Here is a 24161-nt window from a genome sequence, read left to right as displayed (position 1 = left end):
CTTGTCTTGGACAGAGATGAAAGGTTTCATGGTCTTTTCATCTTTCAAAGAAACTCCTCAGATTATGTGCAGTTTATAGGTTCAAGTACTGACCCTGTGACCATGTTAATATGATGACAATTCAAATATAGCCCAGCACATCATGCAGAAAAGTTTTGTTTAAAAAAAAAGTAATGCATTAAGACAAGACAAGCCTCTTAAAGCATACAGATTCAGGTCTTGTTTTTATTATTATTAGTAATATTATAAGAGGAATAATAGAGTAAGAGGAAGAGGATTCTTCCTCTTGCTCAGATTAAGAATCTGAGGGGGCACAGTTTCAAGATGAGGAAAGAGAGTTGTAGAATAGATGCGCAGAAATTTTCCTTTAGCCAGCGGGTAGTTGATTGGTAGAACAGGCTTCCATTCTTTGTTGTGGAAGTTGATAGCCTAAATAAATTTAAGGCTGAGCTGGACAGGCATTTGGAACAAATGGAGGGGTGAAATAGGAGTCTTTTTGGCTGATGCTGCATAAGTTTGCTTTCTTGCATCACATGCCTCTACTAATGCTAATATCTTTATAGGCTTTAGGCATTATATTAGTAATATAATATATGCTCTAAGCTTTTCACCCATTTACTTTTATAACAACTTTGCCATCACCCAGCTGGCAACACAGTGAGGCTCGAGTTATAAATGGGCTACAAGTACCGGTGAGTACCCAAGTGCCCGCTGATGAGGCAGTAATTTTAATCAAACAGCTTTAAGGCAGCAGCAGCATGCACCATCTTTGAGAAAACATATTATCATTCTCTCTCAAATTGAGAGCATAATCCATTCAGTAACATGAAGTTGAACAGCACTTACACTGTGAATTAATGCACCTTGTATTGTTTGTAAAATTTGGCTATAATGCAACTGGAATACTTATTCTCAGTTAAATGCTTTCTATTTCTAAAAATAGCAATATCTCATTTGAAAACACTCAAACTTGAAAGCTTAATAAAAATAATTAATATAAAATATTGTAATATTGTTTTGCATTATGACTATGGTATAGTAATAGAAAAATATTTCTTTATGAGCTGTGAAAGATGTACAAGACTATATAAATACTATAAAGGACAGTATGTTGCTGTAAACAATGGCTATCATTATTATTTAGAAATATTCTATAAAAACAAAAATAATGCTACTCACCAGCTGGTTCTGGGAAGATGCAATGTCAGCCACTTTACCCCAACCCATGACTAGTGTGTCATATGTTCGAGCAGGTTCCCAACCATATACTTTTAGCAGGTCTTGTGCACCACCAAACAAACATTCGCCATCTGGATTAAAAAATATGCACCTGCAATGTAAAAGACAATCAATGTATATAAAATGAAGTAAATAGAATGTAAAACAAGAATTATTATGAGAGAAGTATTATGTTATTTATCATGGATATAGTTAGTTTGATGGGACACTTTAGACTTTAATAGTTGATAACTATGAGTGATAACCATGGATCCCTGATAATCAAGGCCACAGCTTTTAAATGGATTTTCAGACTAGCCACTATAAAGTGGGACCACACTGTACTTAATGATCACATTTTAGAAGGTTTCCAAGTTAGCAAGCAAACATCTTTGATAATACTACCTCTGCCATCTCATGGCTGGATGTAGGATGCAGCAGTGGTATGCAGAAGATAGGCTGCTATGTCTAAGAGATGTGTACAACTAAAAATTTTATTATGTAATTTGTGAAAAATTTATCTTATTTAAATTTGAAGCTGAACCAAAAAATCACATCATATCCCAAAATTTTGCTAATCACCAAATATGCAGTAAATATATATTACAAAACTTATGTACGCATTTCAGCAGCCATCTTTGCGACATACCAACAAATATATAAGCTAATTCCAGTATATTACTTGACAATCGTAATTTAATATTTAAAAATATACATTAATATTATAAAATATAAGATGTTCTGCTATATTATGCATAAATTTTGGAAATTTCTTTTCTGGAAACAGCAAGCATAAATCATTAAGTGCATAATATCCACCTGTGAATGCCTTTATCATTACTATAACTGTTTCAAGATATACAGAGAAAGTAATATTTGCAAATGTTATTATAAGGGTTGGCAGGATGGTTAATAAAAATAATCATATTACAACAAGAGTTAGAAAAATTATGCAGGTGGGCTGAAAATGACAATGGGGTTTAACAGCGAGAAATGCTAGGTACTGCATATGAGCAGCAGTAAATCCAGAATAGCATACTACAGGTAAACCTCGATATATGCATTTTCGATCAATGCGAGTTTCGGTTAATAAGGTCAGAAACATTTATACCATTCCTCTATACGTATACCCCCTAAAATTTCGAATAGTGCAGCCGAATTTAGCAGGCAAATAAAAAGTCACGGGTCACAAAAGCTTTGTTTGTAGGCTGGTTTAAGAGTTATTATTGTCCAGCAGTCAAAAAGTGGGCTTTAAATGTAAGATAATAATCTTACATTTAAAGCCCACTTTTTGACTGCTGGACAATAATAAATGTAAGATTATTATCTTACATTTAAAGCCCTCTTAGCTCTTGACAATGCCCCTGGCCATCCTACTGCACTGAATGACCTGTGTGAAAATGTAAAAGTACTATTTTTACCTCTGAACACTACATCTTTGCTGCAGTCAATGGACCAGGGCATAATTTCAAATCCTATTATCTACAAAGAACTTTTGTGCAGTAGTGCAAGCTACAATGGGGAAAGGCGCAACTTCATTAACTGAATTTTGGAAGAATTTTAACATTAGGCAAGCTATCGAAAATGTGAGTCATGGCTAGTACAATGAGGGCTGTGTGGAAATATCTTCTGCCTTACTGTGCAAATGACTTTTGTGGCTTCAAAAATCGAGTTGACACCGTTATTAAAGAAATTAACGTCATTGGAAAGAATCTTGGCATTGAAGATGTTGATTCCCCTAATGTCAGAGAAGGCCTAGATTTGCATTCACAGCCACGGATCTTATAGAATTGGAGCAACAGCATGCGTACGACGAGAAAGAAGAAATTGTGACTGAAGGAGAGGGTGTGTCTCTAAGGAAATTTTGTTAAAGCAGATGTTTCGAAATTTGGAAACTGTTAAAAATGGAATTAGCTGCTATTGTAAATGTTATGAAGAAAAAAAGAAGGGTACAACTATTCAAACGATGCTTGAAATATATTTTTCTAGAAAGTAGCGTATGCATTTTTCACTCATTTCTTTAATAAATGGCTTTTAGCTTACTCGCTTTTCTTTATTCTTAATATTTCTATCTATGTACATAGTTGAAACATATTTTAAAGGCCTAAATTAAGTGTTCTGATGAATGTTCCAAAACATCATGGATGAATTAGAATTTTTCCCATTTGTTTTTAACTTCTATATATGCAGTTTCGAGATATAGGGTACACTTGTTGCATGAATTAACTGCATATATAGAGGTTTACCTGTAATTAGGTGGTACCACACTCAAGGCAGGAAAGAATGGGACAACTGTACAGTTCCACATGACATTCTCTGAGCAGTGCAAGCAGGCTGCTGGGGCTGCACATGGAGTTCTACCAATGGAATTCTGCCAACAGGGAAAGGAGGTAATTATCCATTGTATCGGCAATACAATCGGCTTCCCTAACCTTATCTATGGTACTATTACAGATCAACTTGTACCTGTTGTAGGCTTCAGTACTTTTCATTCTCTGTAACTTTCCCATGCTATCTTTTTCTACTCTATTAGACTGGCTAACTTCATTTTAGGAAGGATGTAGATTTCTTGGAACATGTGGAGAAGAGTAACAAAGATTAGTCAGGGACATTAAAGGGTACTCTTATTAAGAAAGATTTGAGTTCTGTAAATTGCAGCATGCAGGGGGACCTGACTGAAGTTTTCAATGATTTATCTGGTTTGGGTAAACCAAATGCTGATAGCAGCCTTACTCTTTCTCAGTAAAATAAGGAATTTAAGTTGGAAAGGGAAGGTCACCGCAGGATAGATGCGTGAAAATTTGCTTTCAGCCAGAGAGTGACTGATTGTTGAAATAACCTTCCATCTGGAACTGGGGGAGTGGGAAGTCTGAATAGATTTAAGATTATGATGATGAAATAAGATCATGCATAAAGGCACAGATTTTAATTTCAGAAAATGACTCTGTGAGAGTTTAAGGCTACATGCATCTATTAATTGAGCAGACTGCGGAGAGAGGGCAAATACATTAGAATTATGGAATACTTTTAAAGCAATAATCACAGAAGCCTCAAATGCATATAGCATAAGGAGGATGCTGAGATGGATTAATATGGAGTTGGCCAGTATAGCATGGGAAAGTTACAGAAAAATGAAAAGTACTGAAGCCTACAACAGGTATAAGTTGATCTGTAATAGTACCATAGATAAGGTCAGGGAAGCCAAGGCTGAGTATGAGAACACACTGGCTAAGAAAGCAAAGAATGGGGATAAGGAATTTTTCACATATGTGAATACAAAGATGAAGAAAACGAATCAGATCGAATCCTTGTGCACTGGGAAAGTCTTAAATAACCCAGCTAATGTTGCTGATGAATTGAACAGGGGTACTTTGCATTGGTTTTTACTGATAAAAGATCCTATATTCTGAGGAGATGGCTGTGTGAGTGAGGCTGAGACATACAAAATTAGATTTTGAAATTACAGATGACTGTTTATTAGAAAACTTTCAAGCCCGAAGGCAAGTAAGGCTCCTGAAGTTAATGGCATATACCCAGTAATTTTGAGGGAGGCAGCTAAACAGTATATTGAACCTTATATTTAACTGAAGTTAATTATGAGGGCATCACTGGACTCGAGTGAGATTCCTTTTGAATGCAGAAGTGCCAACATATCAGTAGTATATAAAGGCAGTTCAAAGAATGAAATTAGCAAATACAGACACTTAGTCTGACTGCAGTAGTAGGAAAAATCTTGGAAGCTACAATTAAGAGTGCAATCTAGGGACACTTAGATAGATATGGCATTCTGAAGGGCACACAACATGGTTTTGTTAAGGAAAAATCATGTTTAACTAACCTGGTAAGCTATTCTGACACAGTTACTCATGAGCTGGATGTGGGGAACAATTCTGAAAGTTTATTTGGATTTTAGCAAGGCATTTGACTCAGTCCCTCATGAAAGGTTACAGTATAAGCTGTGAAATGGTGGATTACTGAATAAATTCCAAGATGAACTGCAGTGTGATTCTAAGATGAACTGCAGGGCAGAAGGCAGAGGGTTATGATTAATGGATATTCCTCAGATTGGTGTAATGTCAGAAGTGAGGTCTCCCAAGGATCGGTTCTTGGGCAACTGTTGTTTTTGATGATTTTCATAATTTGTCGATGTCATATCAACAAAGGGATAGAGGGCTTGACATCAAAATTTGCAAACAATGAAAAGATTGGAAGTGTTATTAACGATCAGTGCAAAGCAGTGCTTCTTCAGATCAGAGGGACTTGAACAGACTTCAAGGATGGTCAGAGAGTGATGGCTATGTTTCAGAGAAGCAAAATTGTAAGGTCTTAAATTTGAGGAATAGCAACCCCAAAATAACTTACATACTTAGTGGTACTGACTTAAAAAACAGTAGAGGAATAAAGGGATCAGAGAGTTATGATACAGGCAGATATGAACTTCTCCAAGAAGTGTAAAAGGTGACCAGGAAGGCCCCATGATGTCCTATTGATGATTTATTAAACAATATCCTGTAGAGATAGGGAGATTACAATCTCACTATATAAGGCAATTTTAAGACTGCATTTGGAATGCTGTGTCCAAGTATGGAGACTTATCAGAAAAAACAGACAATGAACTTCTTGAAAGGGCCAAAGACAGGCAACTTGCATGGTGACATCAGCAAAAGGGTGACCATACAAGGAAAGACTTTGATTATATGGTTTACAGAGCTGCATACAAACACCTTAAAGGGGACCTGATTGAGGTTTATAATGCTTTGAAAGGGGTTAGTAAAATGAATGAAGGCAGAATTTTCACTGTTATAAGGAATTCCAGAACTAGGAGCCATAAATTCAGACTACGGGGAGGAGGTTTAAACTAGAAGGTAGGAAGTGTTCTTTTAGTCAGAAAGTTAATTATTGGAACAAGTTACCTCCCCAGGTAGTTGAGACTGACAGTTTGAAGAAATTCAATGGTCAACCGGATAGTTAGCTATATGAGAAGGGAAATGCATAATCTGTATTTTCTTATCTATTTTATTTTTTTTTTGGCAGGTGCAGAATAAGCCTAAGACTAATACTAACAGAACCTCAGCTACTAGCGTTCCTTAGCCACTGCTCATTTCATTCGCATTAATTATTCACATTTATCTCTTTTTTAATGCTAGTACTTATGCATATGTTTGCTCTCATATTTGTTGCCAGAGACTTTCTAACAGATGCTCTTCATCTGACCTGTTTTGGATAAATTCTCTTCATCTCCATTCTGTCAAATTCATTTACTGTCTTTATTGCTTCTCCAATTTTAAAAATGATTGTAAACTTTTTGAATTTCCTTCACTGAATATCTAATTTCCCCTAACATCAAAGCCATTTTTCACAGTGATCATTAATATTAGTTTAATGTCGTTGCAGCCAATAATTTTGATGATGTGTTAGGATAAACCAGCATTGGGGAAAAATACTCAATAGTTTTTGATTCTAACACAAGCTCCCTTTTACATTTCTTTAATTTAAAAAGGAACCTGTATCAAATTAACTAACTTTGTGTATGCAGATCACTTTTCATTGAGAATACCTTCATTTTTAGAAAATTATTCCGATTACTTCAATGTCACTGTTCTGCAAATGACAATAACGGAAACTTGTTTTAAAAGTATGTACTTCATTTATATCCCTGAATATTCTGGAATTAAACAGCAGAGTAGAAACTTCAGTCCAGAAATTATACAAGACATTAATTTAACATTAATCTTGCCTTATTGGTCCGCAGTCACCATCCGTCGCAGAAACCATCTGGTAGCTTTCTAAATCCCAGAACCTGACTGTCCTAATAAGAAAATAAAAGTGGTTTTATATTAACAGAAATAAATACTAAATTAATAACAACTATTTAAATACTATAAATAAGAAATATATTCAGTTCAGTCAATTTAAACAATTGAATTTCTTGTGAAAAGAACCTTAAAACTTGATTTCAAAATATGGGCAACATTTTACACAGGAGAGTTGATTTTATTTACTACACATACAACTATAAGAAAAAAGTATTGTGTCAATCTAATATTATATTTGACCATATATTTATATTTTATTGATTTTTCATAGATCATTCGCAAAAAATTTATTATACACACCGATGAGCCAAAACATTATGACCACCTACCTAATATGATGTTGGTCCTCTATGTGCAGCCAAAACAGCTCGTACCCGGCAAGGCATGGATGCCACAAGATTTCTAAAGGTGTCTTGTGGTAACTGGTACCAACATGTAACCAGCAGATCTTTTAACTCCTGTAAGGTCTGTGGTTGAGACGCCGCAGATCAGAGTTGCTGTTCCAACACAAACTACAAACGATGATGGGATTGATGTCTGGGGAATTTGGAGGCCAGGGCAATACCTGGAAGTCTTCCTCATGTTCTGCGAATCAGTCTTGAACAATTCAGGCAGTGTGGCATGGTGCATTATCCTGCTGAAAGATGGCACCGCCAGAGGGGAAGACCATTGCCATGAAAGGGTGCACCTGGTCAGCAATGATGTTATGTAGGTGGTAGACGTCATAGTGCCCGGCACATGGATAACTGGACCCAGGGTATCCCAGCAGAACATCGCTGCCACCGGCTTGCTTTCGTCCCATGGTGCATCCAGGCACCATCAATTCCCCCAGATAAACGACGCACAGTACCTGGCAGTCCACATCGCGCAAGAAAATGTGATTCATCGGACCAGACGGCCTTCTTCCAATCACTCAAGGTCCAGTTTTGATGCTTGTGTGCCCACTGTAGGCACTGCCATCAGTGAACTGTGGTTAGCATGAGCACTCTGAGCGGCCTGCGGCTATGCTGCCCCATTTTCAGCAGGGATCAATGTACTGTGTGTTGTGTCACATTACTCTTGTCACCAGCATTCCAATTACTGGTGAGTTGTGCCACATTCGCCCTTCTGTTGCCACGTACCATCTGGGATATACTTCGAGCATCAATGATCCATGGTCGTCTAACACCTTGCCGGCAGTTTGTGGGTTCCCCCTCCTCGAACCACTTTCAGTAGTACTACCACAGCTGACTGCGAGCATCCCACCAGCGGTGCCATTTCGGATATGCTCTGACCCAGTCGTCTAGCCATTACAATTTGGCCTTTGTCAACCTCACTAAGTCCACTGCCTTTCCCATCTGAAGATCAAGAGTAACACTGATTCACGGAGCTCAGTATCAGGTGTTTTTCATACTGTGTCCCGACCTGTGCACGTGCTAGTCATAATGTTTTGGCTCATTGGTGTATACTTGAATGTTTTCATCACACACTTCCAAATCATACTAAAAAATTGCACTTGTATCTAACCTAGATCTTCAGGGTTTTAAGCATATCAAATGCTTTACTTCATGGATCTGGTAACCAGATCAGAGCAACCTTTCTACATTAAAATGGTAGCCTTGTATATCATAACCCCAAGGGCTCACATCTGGCGAGTATGGGCTTGGCACACCCAGGGTCCTGAGTTGGATATCATCATTCTTCTCTCTCTCTTTCACAGGATAACTCGGGAATTTTTTATTTTTTTTTTTTTGGCTGGTGCAGCATAAGCCTCAAAGCCTCAGGATTCCTTGCACCATATGGCTAATAATAATAATAATAATAATAATAATGTAGAAATGTTGTGAAATTCAGTATTACCATATCAAATAAAAATAAAAGATTTGTGTTCTGTGTAATGAGAAAGTAACATTAAGTAAGTATGTTACATTAACCGAAGTTCAGAAAAGAATTGTAGTTAGTGTGATCATTATATATTAGTTAACTTGTGATCAGAGTGGATGTATGCACCAAGAGAATTATGTGAATGAAGCAAATGCCATGCTACATTGCAAAATTAAATTGGATTAAACATGAACAAAAGCATATAGGCCAGATTTTAAATGCTGAATGACATGACACCACAACTGTTTGTTATGTTGACAGGAATTCAGACAAAGCCTTTTACTGGCTTTGTCTGAATGAATGAATAAAGAGACCTATGAACTCTGAGTAATCCATTGCTAATTATCACGAAGTTGTTAATCTGGTTCACAAATAACAGTAGACAATCCTAGGATCTAGCAAATTTGTCTATGTTTTAGCACAGTAAAATTATGCCCTGAAGTGAAATATTCACCCTGTGCAACCAACTCTGACATACTGCTTGAGCAAACAGCAAAAGAACTAAATTTTCTGATTCTTAGACATATTTTTGCTGGACTTACCCAGGTCCTAAAAATAACTCAGAAATGGTGGTGCCAGATAACTGATTGCCAAAATTTGGGAGTTTCAACTACATATACTACATTTATTTATCTTAGATAATAGGTTGTGATTTGTTAAATTATAAGTGATTAATTCACTAACTGCTAATTTTTATTGCATTATTTATTTATTGTTATTATTATTTATTTGCTGTTTTTTCATATCTCCAACAATGACCACACATTTCCTTAAATGTTCTATTCACTTCCAGAAAGCTGTGTTGAAAACTCCTTGGGAAAAGGAGATTATATTGAGTCCACTGATGGATTGCTGACTCTAATGCATACTACACTGCAAATCTGCATCTAAAAAGATGATTTTTTAGTTCTTCAAAAGCCAGAAGCTGCTCAGAGCTAAGTTTGGTAAATATGTGGAGTATGAAACAAGCATTCAAACTTGATTTGTGAAAAACAATGTCATCGCACCAGGGCACTGTGTGGTTGCAACCACACCTTCCCAAAGAACTTACTGTTGCATAGAAGTTGGCGCACAGCCTTTCAAACCTGATACCATAGGTTTAGAGGTTATTGAAATGAATGCCCCTTGGTTTTTTTAAAGTGCCCATGCATTGTAGTAGTTTCTGATGGGTCCAGGCATGCTATATTCCTTATCATTTTGCCATTTTATTTTACAAATCAGAATCAAAAGTACTAGCTGGAGAGGAGACAAGATTATTTCAGCAAGTCTTTGATGTACTTTCATAAAGTGCTTCTAAAAATGTCTTTAAAACTCAATGCAGTGTGGTGTAAATTGAGTAGTTTGTAATCCTGAATATATTCTTAACATGTCTGCATACATATTTCTTATAGAAACCCAAATAGTACCAATGCAAAATAATTTTTAAAAATTTCCTGTATTTTATACCAGTAGAAATATGAATTTATACCAGCTTTGAGAATTGTATAATACTTGTGTTAATACTCAAATGCTATGTAATGCCTGTGACATATAATTTTTCTTATCTAAAAAGATGAGAAAAATAAATGTGAAAACTGCTAAGAAATTTTAAAAAACAGAAATTAAAAACAAACAAATGTACAAACGCATGCAGAATGAAAGAGATCTCTTTGTACGTGTTTCATTCATTTACCTATCATTACTGGCACTTGCTAAAAGGAACTCATTTGGGTGGAATTCAACATCTGTTACTGAACCTGAGTGACCTCTGAACTCTGTTAATAATTTCCCAGCCGGTAGATCCCACAACTGAAATGGAAGTATGAATATCAATGAAAAATAAATATAATTATCCTGTTTTTGATATTCTACAATAATAGTTTAATAATAATATTTAAAATTTAAGAACTCTTTCCATCCACAAATTTCATAACAATTGATAGCTTTAAAATATTTTGCTTTGAATTGCAGGAACCAAACAATCTCAATAACTGTCAAGTTATTGCAAGTATTCTATTTTGAGAGATAGATGTTTACTGTTTTTCCTTTTCTTTGTCCTTAAACATTTTTAAAAAGATATTTGTATAAACACAGTAAAACAAAAATTAAAAAATTCTTCATAAAATACTTTGCTATAGCTTTTCAGTGCAATCAAACTCATGCTATGATATGACTGGATAGTTTACTGATAATTGAACTTCGTGTAGAATATAGTGCTGAGAATCATTCTGGCAATTGCATTGTGAAAATATTGCTCAATCATGAGCTTAGCAATTATGATATATCATCGATACTGGGAAAAATTCCCAAGGAAGTGTGGCTGCAGAAAAGTTTCCCAGGCATGACAACCTAAGCCTCCTTATCATGCTCACTTTAAAATTTATGTGAAGTATAGTGTGAATGATAGCATTTATGAGATGTCATAGATGCTATCATTCATACTATACAAAGTTCAATTTTCAATGAATTGTTCGATCATGGCACAAACATTCCCATGGTTGCAATATAATTTACAGTTGCCACTACAGCATCTTTTTAAAAATAAATCCTAGTAGCCCATAATTTACAAAAAATACACATAGGAAATGCATACTGGAGCCTTAGAGCAGCTATATATAGCAAAAACACACTGAAAACAGAGCTTTATGGCCACTACTGGGGAACTCTGCAGTAGCCATAGCAATCGGGGATTCCAAAACAATACCATGAGATAAGAGTTTGACATTCTTTATTGATATTTATGTTTAATTATTTCCCAGAATACTTTACTGCAGTGAGCAATATATTATAATTGTCATAGTGGCAATAATTCTTTTCTGTAAGAACATTGCCTAATCATTCAGCAGCTGTACACTTCACTACTGGCAATTCTCTACAGTATTAGATTCTAGCAATCCATAAATTTAAAATATTCAGCAAGAGCCAAGTCTAAGTGTTGGTAGATTTATGGGGTTCTACTCTAATATGACCAACAAAATATACGGGTAACTTATGGCCATATTAGACAACCGTGTAAAAAAACCAGACTGTTTGTGTACGGACTATATTTAAGAAGCTGCTTAAGCATATGTTTGAATAATGAAAAATTTGAAATGGGATTTTTCTTAAAGGCTTTTTCATTTCTTTACAATTTGATGTGGCACCCAATTTCCTACTTTCAATAGCATTTTCTTTACAATTGTACAAGCAGAAATTTTTAATGATCTGAAAATATTTTTCAGCCCACAGTTTGTAGACTTTTTTTTACCAGTGAAAGATATATGCATACACACTTCTGATGGTAACTGGAGTAATGTTATTCAGAAAAATTTAAGCACAATATAATAAATTAATCTGTATTGCATTATTTGTACTAATATTTTAAATCAGTACATATTAAGCTACACAGATCAATTTGCTATTTTTGAAGTTACACCCTTTCTTTACCAGACAATGAAATCAAAATGAGTAGATATTGCAGAACTTTTCAAAATTTTGCTCAAATTATGTATGAATCAGTTTAATATTTTCAAGTCATAAAATGAGATCAATCCCATCCCAGATAAAAAAATTTCAGAATTGCAACATACTGAAAACATGTCAGTATAAAGAATGAGAATCACAATTCCATCACACATATGTAGAATCCTCTACTGCCCCATATATATAAACCATCACTAGGATAAAGGATTCTTCCAGAGCAGTGATATTTTACAAAACATATATGGTGATGATTATTTCTTTTATTTGATCACATAAAACTTTTATATTTTCTAGAAAATAATAAAGACTGCAGTTGCAAATGTTTATAAGAAAGCACATATAAAATGCTCACTTTCACAGTTCCATCCTCTCCTGCTGAAGCTATCCATCGACCATCCGGGCTAAATTTTAGACTATTAACAGTTTTATTATGACCCTAAAAACAAAAAATCTATATAAGAGGAGGTTTATTGATATAAATTCTAAAATAAGATCTAAATGATTTATAATCAACAAAATATTAAGTTTCTCAATTTCATTATGTCATATTACTAATATCTTATAATCTATTTTCTTAAATGGCTCTGATAAAAGGGATGAAAGGGAATGATATCAGAAAAAAAAAGTTCTAATGCTGCAAAATGAAAGATTTTCTATTTAGAAAACAGCAAACTAAAATACTCCATATATTAGGAGGAAGTGAGTTAAAGACAGCAAATGAAGAGGAGAGAGATTTGGGAGTTACCATTCAGACAGACATTAAGCTCACTACACACTGCAGACAGGAGGGCTCCTGGTGTCCTATCAACCAATACTATTCAATTTATAGGATATGTTTGAAGAGACTGGAAGACCATAATCATCACACTATATGAGGAATTGTTTTGTTTGTTTGTTATTTGGTTTTTAGGAGCATTAGCAACTAAGGCCATATTGCTCCGGGGATATGTGGTGGTCATTCCCTGACCTTTCCGCATTCTCCGTATTTGGTGGTCACGGGCTCGAACCCCGGTCTAATCAAGAAGGATGTGTTATGCACTGCTGCTCCTGTCCACCTGGCTACAGAGGCGCCATATGAGGAATGATCAAACAGTTAAAGGACTAAATTAATATTTAGGAAGTGAAATTAACCAGCTATTCAGATGGTTCTCCTTCAAAGTAATCTTCCTCAGCATCAAATACAATTCCAATTTCTTTATTAAAAAATATCACAGGGAACTAAATCAGTTGAGTATGGTGGATGGGGTAGCTCAGTGATGGAATGCTTCACAAGAAATTCTTGAATGGAAAGCAGCAAATGTGTAGGGGCATTGCCCATGATAGAAGCACCAATTTTCAGAAGCCCACTTTTCTAGCCAATTTCTTCAAACAGCATCATGCAATCACCATAGAACTGTTTTCTGGTATTCCTGGTTCACTGTTTGACCATATGGAACAAATTCATAATGAACAATGCCCTGTGAGTCATAAAATACAATGAACATGATCTTCACATTCTGTCAAGATTGTCTTGCTTTTTTGGGCCCTGGAGAAGATGTAATCTTCTGTTGAGAGGACTGGCCTTTTGTTTCCAGGTCACAGCTATACATCTATGATTCATCACTAGTATTCATGGAAGAAACAAAGTGATGGTCAGCAGTAGCTTGTTTGTTATTTGGTTTTTAGGAGCATTAGCAACTAAGGCCATATTTCTCGGGGATATGCGGTGGTCATTCCCTGACCTTTCCGCATCCTACATATTTGGTGGTGACGGGCTCGAACCCCGGTCTAATCAAGAAGTGTGTGCTACGCACTGCTGCTCCTTCCCACCTGGCTACAGAGGCGCCGTCAGCAGTAGCATGCTGATGAAGATCCCGACATGCAAGGACTCACTGCCATCCATGATCATCATGAGGATGAGAGACAGAAACTAACTAGGCTGAAACATGTTGCATTCCCAAATCTTGTGCTAAAACTGATTGAAGTGTCCCATAAGAAATACTAATTTCACTATCAACTTATAAGATAATTATATGTCAATCACTCCTAGTCAGCTCATACAAATAAGCAATTGAATCATTAATTTTTGAAGTTGAATGAGTGGCCAGAGCAAGGATCATCTTGGCTGAACAAGCAGCACTCTTTAAACTTTTAAAACCATTGAAAACGACACATAACATCTTCTTCAAATGATGTTTTTAACATTTGGTGGATTTCTGTTGCACTTTTTCCTACCTTAAAACAAAACTTTTATGGAAATTTGCTGCTCGGTGAAATTACTCATTTTAAAATGCAATATTTGTAAAATAATAAGAGAAGTTTACCTCAATATAATATGTAGAACACTTCTGTATGATACTCTCCAGTAATTAAAACAAAGAAAAAAAAAAAAAAAAATCGAAAATTTTACATTACAGTAAAAAAATAATTAAAAATCAATTGAATACAATTAAAAATAATTGTGCAGAAAAAGCCCCAGGCTTCTTTGCACCATATAGCTGATGATGATGATAATAATAACTACTTTATAACTAATTTCTATTACATACCTTATAAGTATATATACATCCTTTCCTTCTTATGTCCCATAGCTTGAAATAATAAAATGATTATATTAGTTCCAGCTTATTTGAATTAGAAGTATAAACAATGTTTATTTTATTATATTAAAATTTTAATCCAACTGTTACCATGTCATAAATCTAATGCCTCTTAAGTTTCCAAAATGGCCATAATTATAGAAATAAATTATTTTTAAATGTACAACAAAAAATGAAAAAAAAAGAAAGCTGAATTTAAAAATACTTCTAAAATAATTGATAATGATGAGAACTTCAAATGTGTAATATAGAATACATATAAGTGAAAACGCAATAACAAACCTTTATATTTGAATCTGAGGAACCAGATGCTATAAAGTCTCCATAAGGATGAAAGTCCAGGCACTTGACATTTGCTTTATGACCAGTTAATGTCCGAACAACTAAAGAATGAAATAAAATTATTAGTTTAGAAATTTGAATAGTATCCGTCTTTCCAAAAGCATGATATACAAATTCAGACAGAAACAGTACAGAGCAGAAATAAGAGATCTAGTTTATGAAAATCTAAATATGTAAATTACAAATATAATAATGCATGCATAAATTATATGAGATGATATATCAATATAATTTCAGAAAAGTTTTTGGTTTAAAATTTTTTGAAGGGAAGGGAAAAGAATTCCAGAGCTATAATCTCATCTCTCTCTCTTTCTCTCTAGGCCATATATTAAACCTAAAATTTTAAAGATTCAAAGAAAAAATCTGTGCCCACAAACAGTGCCACACACAGAGCCTTTCAAAATCAGGTCATAGTCCTTGACTGAGTTTGTTGTAAGTTGTAACCAGAGTAATGTTTCTTGTTATATGAATTAACATACTTTGTAACAGTCTGTGCCTATTTACTTAGCTGACTGTTCTTCAATTCTGGTTATCCTTAATAAACAAAGTAAAAAAATATATAAATAAAAACTAAATACATGTACAGCTCATCCTACTGTAACATATGGTATATGTTCCAAAAAAAAGTAGCACATAGCAGAAATGCATGGTATAGCATGTACATTTTCATACATGCCACAGCCGTGTCAAACCATTTCAGTACCTGAGGCAAGAATGAAAAATTGTGCCTCCCCTAAAATATAAAAAAAAAAAAAAAAAAAAAAAAAAATTATTAAAAAAATATGACATTTAAAGTTCACAATTTATTACATCTGCCATATTACAAATTTCTCACTAGTGTCATTTTAGCTCATGGTAATGATGGACATAACTGAATGACCAATAATTGATTATTTCAATAATCAATTACATGCAAAGAAGTGATAGCAGAGGGATTGAAGGGGAGGGAAGAGAATTCCAGAGCTTAATTCCATCCTTTTAATTTAAATAAAAGGATGACAAAAAAAATAAATAAATAAAAATTGTTTAAAGTGATTTTTATTCTCATAAGCAGTATTTATTATAAATATATAACAGATTTATTTATGCATCATTCATCTCAAAAGCAGCAGTGCCCAAGATAGTGCTGCCATGCAGAACTTGGTATCTGTACAGTGGCACAACAAAGATTTTCATCTTGCAAAAGCAAGATTGGAATAATTAAAACATAAAACATCCTTTTAATTTAAATAAAAGGATGACAAAAAAAATAAATAAATAAAAATTGTTTAAAGTGATTTTTATTCTCATAAGCAGTATTTATTATAAATATATAACAGATTTATTTATGCATCATTCATCTCAAAAGCAGCAGTGCCCAAGATAGTGCTGCCATGCAGAACTTGGTATCTGTACAGTGGCACAACAAAGATTTTCATCTTGCAAAAGCAAGATTGGAATAATTAAAACATAAAATCAAAAAAGTTGCCAATTATTTATCTTTCTTTTGGTACCCCTTTCAGCTTTTAACCTGAGGCAAATGCCTCATTTGTCTTGCCCTTGGCACGGCTCTGCATACAGCAATCAGTGACAGGTTCCATAAAAGCTATAAATTATCATTACTTCCCCATTTTCAAACTTATTTTTATCAATACGTATTATGCTCTAACTGGGAAATAACAAATTAAAACTCACTATTTAATGTTATAAAATAAAAATTTATTGAAATAAAACATATATCAGCAATATTGTTTCATTTTAGATAGCTAATTTTTTAATCAGAAGAATGGGGGGGGGAACCTTTTTATATCAGGATGGTTATTTTTAAAAGAATGAATGTAAGGTCGGTTACCTAGCTTGCTCTTTTTTCTGTTCTAAAATCATATCATCCAATTTTGTTTCAAATGTGCAGCTTCTTTCAATGTCTGAATCCATGTTAGAAACATTTTCACCAAAACTTCTATTTTGATTTCAATATCTAATGCTTTCCATTTTTTTTTGCACTCAATGTTTACATTACAGGTAGTAAGAATACGTATATAGGAACTATATATTTTTTACACACAAAATATATAAAAAATGAAAAAGGCACTTGCAGACAACCATAAACTAGTAATGAGTGAGTGAGATGGGAAAGAAAACTATCTTCAGTTATGATAACACTCGATCAATCCCTCTGCTGTCACTTCTTTGCATGTAATTGATTACTGAATTAATCAATTATTGATCATTCAGTTATGTCCATCATTACGATAAGCTAAAACGACACTAGTGAGAAAGTTGTAATATGGCGGATGTAATAAATTGTGAACTTTAACTAATTATGATAAAAAGAAAAGAAAAAGCAGTATCGCAAGCATCAGTGGCTATATTAATGCATAATCCACAGCATGCTGCTTATAATAAACTAAAATAAAGATAAACAAAACATATGCCAGTACCATGGAAAACCAGTAGAGCAAAAGTAAACCATACATAATAAAACAAAAAAAAGGGGGGGGGGGGTATTGTAAGAAACACTCCTAAAGTAATTCAGAAAAGCCAAAAAATGATACCAAATAACAATAATATTTTAGAATAAGTCAATTAAAATTTAGTGGCACCCCCCCCCCCCTCTTGCTGGCACCAACCAGGCAAGAACTTTAAATCCAGCACTACTCATCCTGAAATTAAGGGTGAAGGAAAACGGTGATAACCAAACACTGTTCCTTTTAGAAACTCAGCATTTTAACTGTACACAAGTATCAGCATTAGCAGAGGCATATGATGCAAGAAAGCAGCAAAAAAAAAAAAAAAAAAAAAGTTCCCATTTCACCCCTCTTTTCGACCCAAATACCTGTCCAGCTCAGCCCTAAATTTATTTAGGCTATCAACTTCCACAACAAAGGATGGAAGTCTGTTCCACCAACCACCCGCTGGCTAAAGGCAAACTTCTGCACATCTATCCTACATCTGTCTTTCCTCAATTTGAACTGATGCCCTCTCAGGTCATCATTTGAGCAAGAGGAAGAATCCCATCTGCATTGAGCATGCTCAAACCATTCAAGGCTTTATACACCTCTATCAGATCACCTCGCAGGTGCCCAGTCTCCAGACACTGTAATTTGCAAAACTTTAGCCTTTCTTTGTAAGAGCAACCCTTTGTTCCATTCACTAATCTTGTTGCCCTTCTCTGTACTTGTTCCAACAGCTCTACATCCTTCTTAAAATGAGGCCTCCAGACCTGTATACAGTACTCAAGGTGTGGCCTGACCATTGCCTTATACAAGGGGATAATCAGCTCCTTATCACTGTTAGAAAAATTCCTGTATATCATTGACAAGACACCATGAGCTACTCTTGCAGACCATATGCACTGCTCAGAAAACTTCATATCTGCCTGCACAATTACCCCCAGGTCCTTTTCACTCTCCACCACTGTCAATATAGTACCACAGAGTTGATATGTTACTCTGGGGTTACTGCTTCCCATATGTAGTACTTTACATTTGTCAATGTTAAACTTCATTTGCCACCTCTCACCCCATCTGCACAACTTTTCTAGATCCTGTTGCAGCAGTGTACTGTCATTAGTGTGCTTAACAACCCTGCCAACCTTCGTATTGTCTGCAAACTTGGACATTAAGCTTGATATACCATCATCAGTATCATTTATAAATACAGAAAACAACAATGGACCCAATACTGAACCCTGAAGGACTCCACTAATAACATTAGTCCACGATGAGCAGTGTCCATTGATTACCACTCTGTCTTCTCCCACCCAACCATCCCTTTATCCATAGCAGCAATTTGCCTCCAATGCCACACTGCTCCAATTTGTTCAGCAGTCTTCCATGTGCAACAGTATCAAAAGCCTTTCTAAGATCCAAATATATGATATCAAAGTTATTCCCTGCATCCAGTTCCTTTGTGACCACATCATAGTATCCAATCAAATTGGTCATTCAAGACTTTTCCTTAACAAAACCATGTGTACGAGCTATAACTGAAGTCTTGTCTAGATGATCCTGCAGCGCTTCTTTAACCAGTGCCTCCATTAATTTTCCTGGAACAGAAGTTAAACTAACAGGTCTATTCTATAATTACTTGTGTCGCCCTTTGATCCTCCTTTTTGAATTAGGGTCACATTTGCACATCTCCAGTCCATGGGTACCTCCCCTGAGTCTATAGAAGCTCTCATAATTATGGCTAAGAGTTTTCTTACTTCCTTTGCTGCCTCCTTTAATATAACTGGATAGATCCCATCCACCGTGGGTGTCTTTTTAAAAAATTTACTTTAAAAACAAGTAGGGTTTTTTTTTATTATTATTATTTAGTTTAATTAAAGCATTTCTTTCAACTCAGAGCTACAGTGAATCACCAAAAAAAAAAAAAAAAAAATACAGAATCCTGTAAAATTAGTTATAAAAATTGCATGTTATTTAAAAATATATAAAAAGTTAGTAATTGTTTTTAAAATCAGTACTGTTATAGTCCTTTAATTGTAAAAGATTCTGTTATTTTATTAAAAATAATTCATTCTCATAGTCTCCATCTTTAGAGATTACAAGAATATTATATTTCATGGATTTAAAATGTGGTATGCACAATTATTCTCTACTTTTGCCATGACCACTCGGATACAGTAGTAAAGATTTATTTGATTCAATTAAGGGCATTATTACTGTATAGGCCACTGGCATGGCTTAGCTTCCTCTAGTACTGAAGCCTTAGGAAGTATGTTTTGCATTACACTGCCACACAGCAATGTGAGTTGCTCCCTTATATCATATTTCAGGGGAAAAGTATTTGTAGGAGCACTGCAGTCTCAGTTAATAATTGTTTTCAATATTTGTACTAATAAGATATGGGGAGAACACTAATTCATCTCCATATCAAGCTATTCAAAAATTAGAAACTGTAATTGCAATCCCATGAATCCACAACAAGTCTAACATAATCAATAAAGAGGTTAATGATGTGCACAATTTCTTTATTGATTATACTGGATATGGTGCTGATATTTGAACAACAAAGGGAGCCAAGCTGTGCCATGGCCTATAGAGCAATTATGACAAATTAGAAATCTGAACCAGTTCACTGGCAATTTCTGAAGCAAAACCAGAAGCAAATTTCCAGTTTGATGCCCTGATTTTGATCAGTTAAAAAAAAGGGGGGGGGGTTACTTTTTTTTTTTTTTTTAAGTATCAAACAATCAAGTTATACAGAAAAGATATCTAATTATTGCAGGGTTATTACCACACAATTGGAAAAAATATTTTGCTTCCAGATTCTAAATTAACTCTATTAGTAGTGCTTACATTCCTTAAGAAGTCTAGCATTATTTTATTAAAATGCAACATATAATTATGATAAACTCATGAAACAGTATTATGTCCTACTTTTGGCAGCTTCAAGGTCCCATATTTTTAAGGCCCCTGACATGGACCCTGCACAAACCATATCTTCTAACTGTCCAAATTTTACACATTCAACAGGAGTAGTATGGCCTGTTAAACTCTGAAAGAGATTAAGAATGAAATCTATATTAATAAATAATATTACACAATTAATCACTATTCCTAAATGAAATAGCATATTTAGTAGATATTCCACTGTTATATACAGACTATAGGGTTATTAACCATGTTTTTGTTCAAACAGGTCTGTGGACTCCTACAGGTCAGTATTCAGCTTCTCAGGGATCGACAGGCCATGAATGAAATGAAATTTAATACATACTTTATACAGTGTCCTCCATGACAATATAAAAAGTTCAGGGATCTTTCCTGAGTTATTTTGTTGGATTTTTCAGCCAGTGCAACATACCAAATGACCTATGAATACTTATAACGCCGTAGAATATCAAAAATCTGGAACTTTATGAAAATTTCTCCAAGAGTAGTCTTTGACACTACAAGGGAAGAGAGAAAATGGGTTGGCCGGACTTAAGGAAAATATCAACGTAGTCTTGATAAAAGAGATTTCTCTCAAAACATGAAATTTTTCACAAAGAAATGACGACTAAACATGCAATCATTCATTTGCTTTTTAAGTATAATTCAGTCAAAAGTAATTGGGACCACAAAAAAAAAAAAAAAAAAAAAAAAAAAAAAAAGAGGGGTTGAAATGGAACACTTCTTAAAAATATATATTACTTTTAATAATCAAGCACACTCATGCCTAAAATTTTGGAATTACAGCGTATGACAACAGCTTTCTTTGATTTTTTTTAAAAATTAACTATGACAATGCAAAGTAAATTCTTGAATATTCTAGAAATTTCTTAAATATTATTTAAGGTTTTATATTTTTATACATATAATAACAGAAAATATTTTAATAAAAATTGATAAACAAGTTGGTCCTATTTTAATAAAAATTTTAAAAATTAAAAAATATATATATATGAAATGTGCTTCCACACTTTTAGGTGGGAGTGTATGCACATCACATTACCGACATGTGTGATGAACCATAGTAGTGTTCTGGTGTGCTCTAGCCAATTCCAAGATCTGATTTTCAGTAAACGGTTCAATTTTTTTTTTTTTTGGGGGGGGGGGTTGTATACTTTAAGATACATTTATTAAATAAATAAATAAATAAATAAATAAAAGGTAAATAAATAAAAAAAAACGTGAAATTGGCTCTGTTGAAAATCTGGTAACAAAAAATAGAGATTGCAATTATTCTGCATAACGAAATTTTAAACATTTACAAAATTCCACCCTCCACTGGTGTGATAAAAATTGCTGGCACGAACTACTCAGCTACATAATTAGGAGTAAGGAATTGTGGGAACGATTCTCAGCCGAATTATTTATTTTTATTTAACATTTCACAACGTTGATATCAAACCTAGACAATATTGCAAATTTTCAAATACAAATACAATATCCTGGGAAACATCTTCAGTAATACTACTAAATTTTGCCATGCAAAAACCATAAAAAAAAAAAACATATATGTCTAAAATACAATCAATGGTTTTCTCTCGTATTTAAAATAAGCTTTATAGGGTAGGGGAGAGTGGAGGAAATTAAACGCATTAAATGATATTGGAAGTGCTCATGTTTCTCGTTATATTCAGTAAATCGAACCAGAAATAACTGCTAAAGAAGTGGCTATTAAAATTCGGTGAGAGAATAAAAGAAATTACATTAGTGAAACTTCGATCATTTCAAGGGTAATATCATTCCATTACAGGTAAACGTTTTATGAGCAAAGAAATGGAATAATGTGAAGGGGAAAATTACGATGAATTCGTAACATAATGCCAGTTTAGTTTCTAAAATTTCCCGGTTCCCCCACGCTAATGATTCTAGACGTCTTTTGCTAGTGAAAAAGAATGTCTACGACGTTGCCATTTATTGCGCAACCAGCCACGACTTAACTTTTCCTGTACAGCAATCTCAAATAAATTAAGCAAATCGAACAAAAGAGGCAATTTTTATAATAAAACGGAATTAAAATCACAAACAACGAAGCTCAACTTTATAGAATTAGAATAGAATATTATAGAAATAAATTATATTTCTATCCTGTATATTATAGAATATACAGGATAGAAAGTAACATTTTTTTAAAAAAATTAAGTTTCTGATAGAAAAGTCGACACGAAATCTTGGGCTGGTATATGCTGTTCATTTATGGTCGTAATCTTGAGCTTCTAACGTTAAAATTTATTCGTCTGAACCTTCATGTTGCACCGTATATCTTTTTAAAGATGGAATCAGCATGTCATCCATCTACGATTTGTTATTATACGGGATATGCCATAATGGTGGGGGAAGGGGAGAAAAGCCGATTGCATTCGACATGGTAGCACCCCATATTGAGTACCGTTATTGTGTATGATCACGGGAGGTGAAGGAAATGGAGCGCGAAGTAACTGGTCTGCTTTCGAAGTACGCGCACTTATTTATAGAATTCGATAAAATTATCCTTCAGCGTACTTCGGTTATTTCGTTATTTTTGATGTATTCTACAAACGCAATTGGAAAATTCTTTTAAACAGGCTTCCACCAAGTGTCACAGTTTGAAATGATTTTGCAATCACAAGTACCTGTCTGAAATTGCACCAGTCTATTTTGATGGCAAAAAATCAGTTTCCCATTCCTGATCGACATGAAAACTTTTTATATGCTCATAAAGCCTACAAAAATCAAATTAATCAGGCCAACAAAACCATCACAGCCAAAATCTATAACTTCCAAATTTCGACTGCTAGGTTGCAGGGAATAATAAAATAAATAAATATATATATATTTCTTCAACGAATCTTAAATGTTGTGTTGCATCAGAACAACGAGCATCCTCGTACAGCTTCATGTGTGGTAAAATGCAGGGGCTTGGTTGAGATTAAATTCCACATCCACTGTAACCATTACATCTGGCTTCATCTAGGTGAACCAGACGTCCAGTTTTTTCGGACATGACCACTTTTTAAGGAGGTCCGGAAGAGATTTTGATCACTGTCCGGACAATGAAAAATGTCCAAACAAGAAATCATTGCCACACTATTCGGCCCGCTAATAACTCTGCTTACATTGCTTTCAAAGGGCGTCCCTCACAAGTCCTCAGAATCCATTTTCCTATGGATTTTGCCAGTTTGTGTTTATATCTATTTTTTACTAACAGGTACGTTTCATGACGTCGCATCCTAAGTTTTCTATTAATACTTACAAGTGTATATATTTTCACAGGTTGAAACGAAAAAATAAAGGTAGCTGTTTAAAAAAAAAAAATCCTGAGCTAATAATAATAAGAAACTATATTGAATATTTAAAATTTTAAAACTTAAATGTAGATTTATTAACTTTGTAAATATTTTTCATATTTAAGAATAATACCCTATCCAAAATGCCAAAGAGAAAAATCTCAATTTAGTAGTGAATTGCAAAGAAAATTTCCTGCATTTGCACCTTGGAAGAGTCCTTGG

General features: G+C 34.3%; 1 protein-coding gene across 3 annotated transcripts in view; it reads right to left on the bottom strand.

Moving 5' to 3' along the window:
• LOC150082590 (katanin p80 WD40 repeat-containing subunit B1-like) overlaps window positions 1-24161 on the bottom strand; it is a 300395-nt gene that overhangs the window by 113120 nt on the left and 163114 nt on the right. For all 3 annotated transcript variants that reach the window (XM_090377540.1, XM_090377538.1, XM_090377539.1), the window contains exons 3-9: window positions 20623-20740; window positions 15200-15300; window positions 14867-14908; window positions 12691-12774; window positions 10570-10685; window positions 6956-7027; window positions 1180-1330 (exon numbers count right to left, since the gene is read on the bottom strand). In XM_090377540.1, coding sequence (XP_090233666.1) covers window positions 1180-1330; window positions 6956-7027; window positions 10570-10685; window positions 12691-12774; window positions 14867-14908; window positions 15200-15300; window positions 20623-20740 — 684 coding nt within the window. The remainder of the gene's footprint in view (window positions 1-1179; window positions 1331-6955; window positions 7028-10569; window positions 10686-12690; window positions 12775-14866; window positions 14909-15199; window positions 15301-20622; window positions 20741-24161) is intronic.

Source organism: Mastigoproctus giganteus, chromosome 7, assembly GCF_048544385.1.
Source record: "Mastigoproctus giganteus isolate SK-2022 chromosome 7, ASM4854438v1, whole genome shotgun sequence".
Taxonomy (NCBI): domain Eukaryota; kingdom Metazoa; phylum Arthropoda; class Arachnida; order Uropygi; family Thelyphonidae; genus Mastigoproctus; species Mastigoproctus giganteus.
Note: the sequence above shows the minus strand (reverse complement) of the source record. Positions and strands in the feature narration are given on the sequence as shown.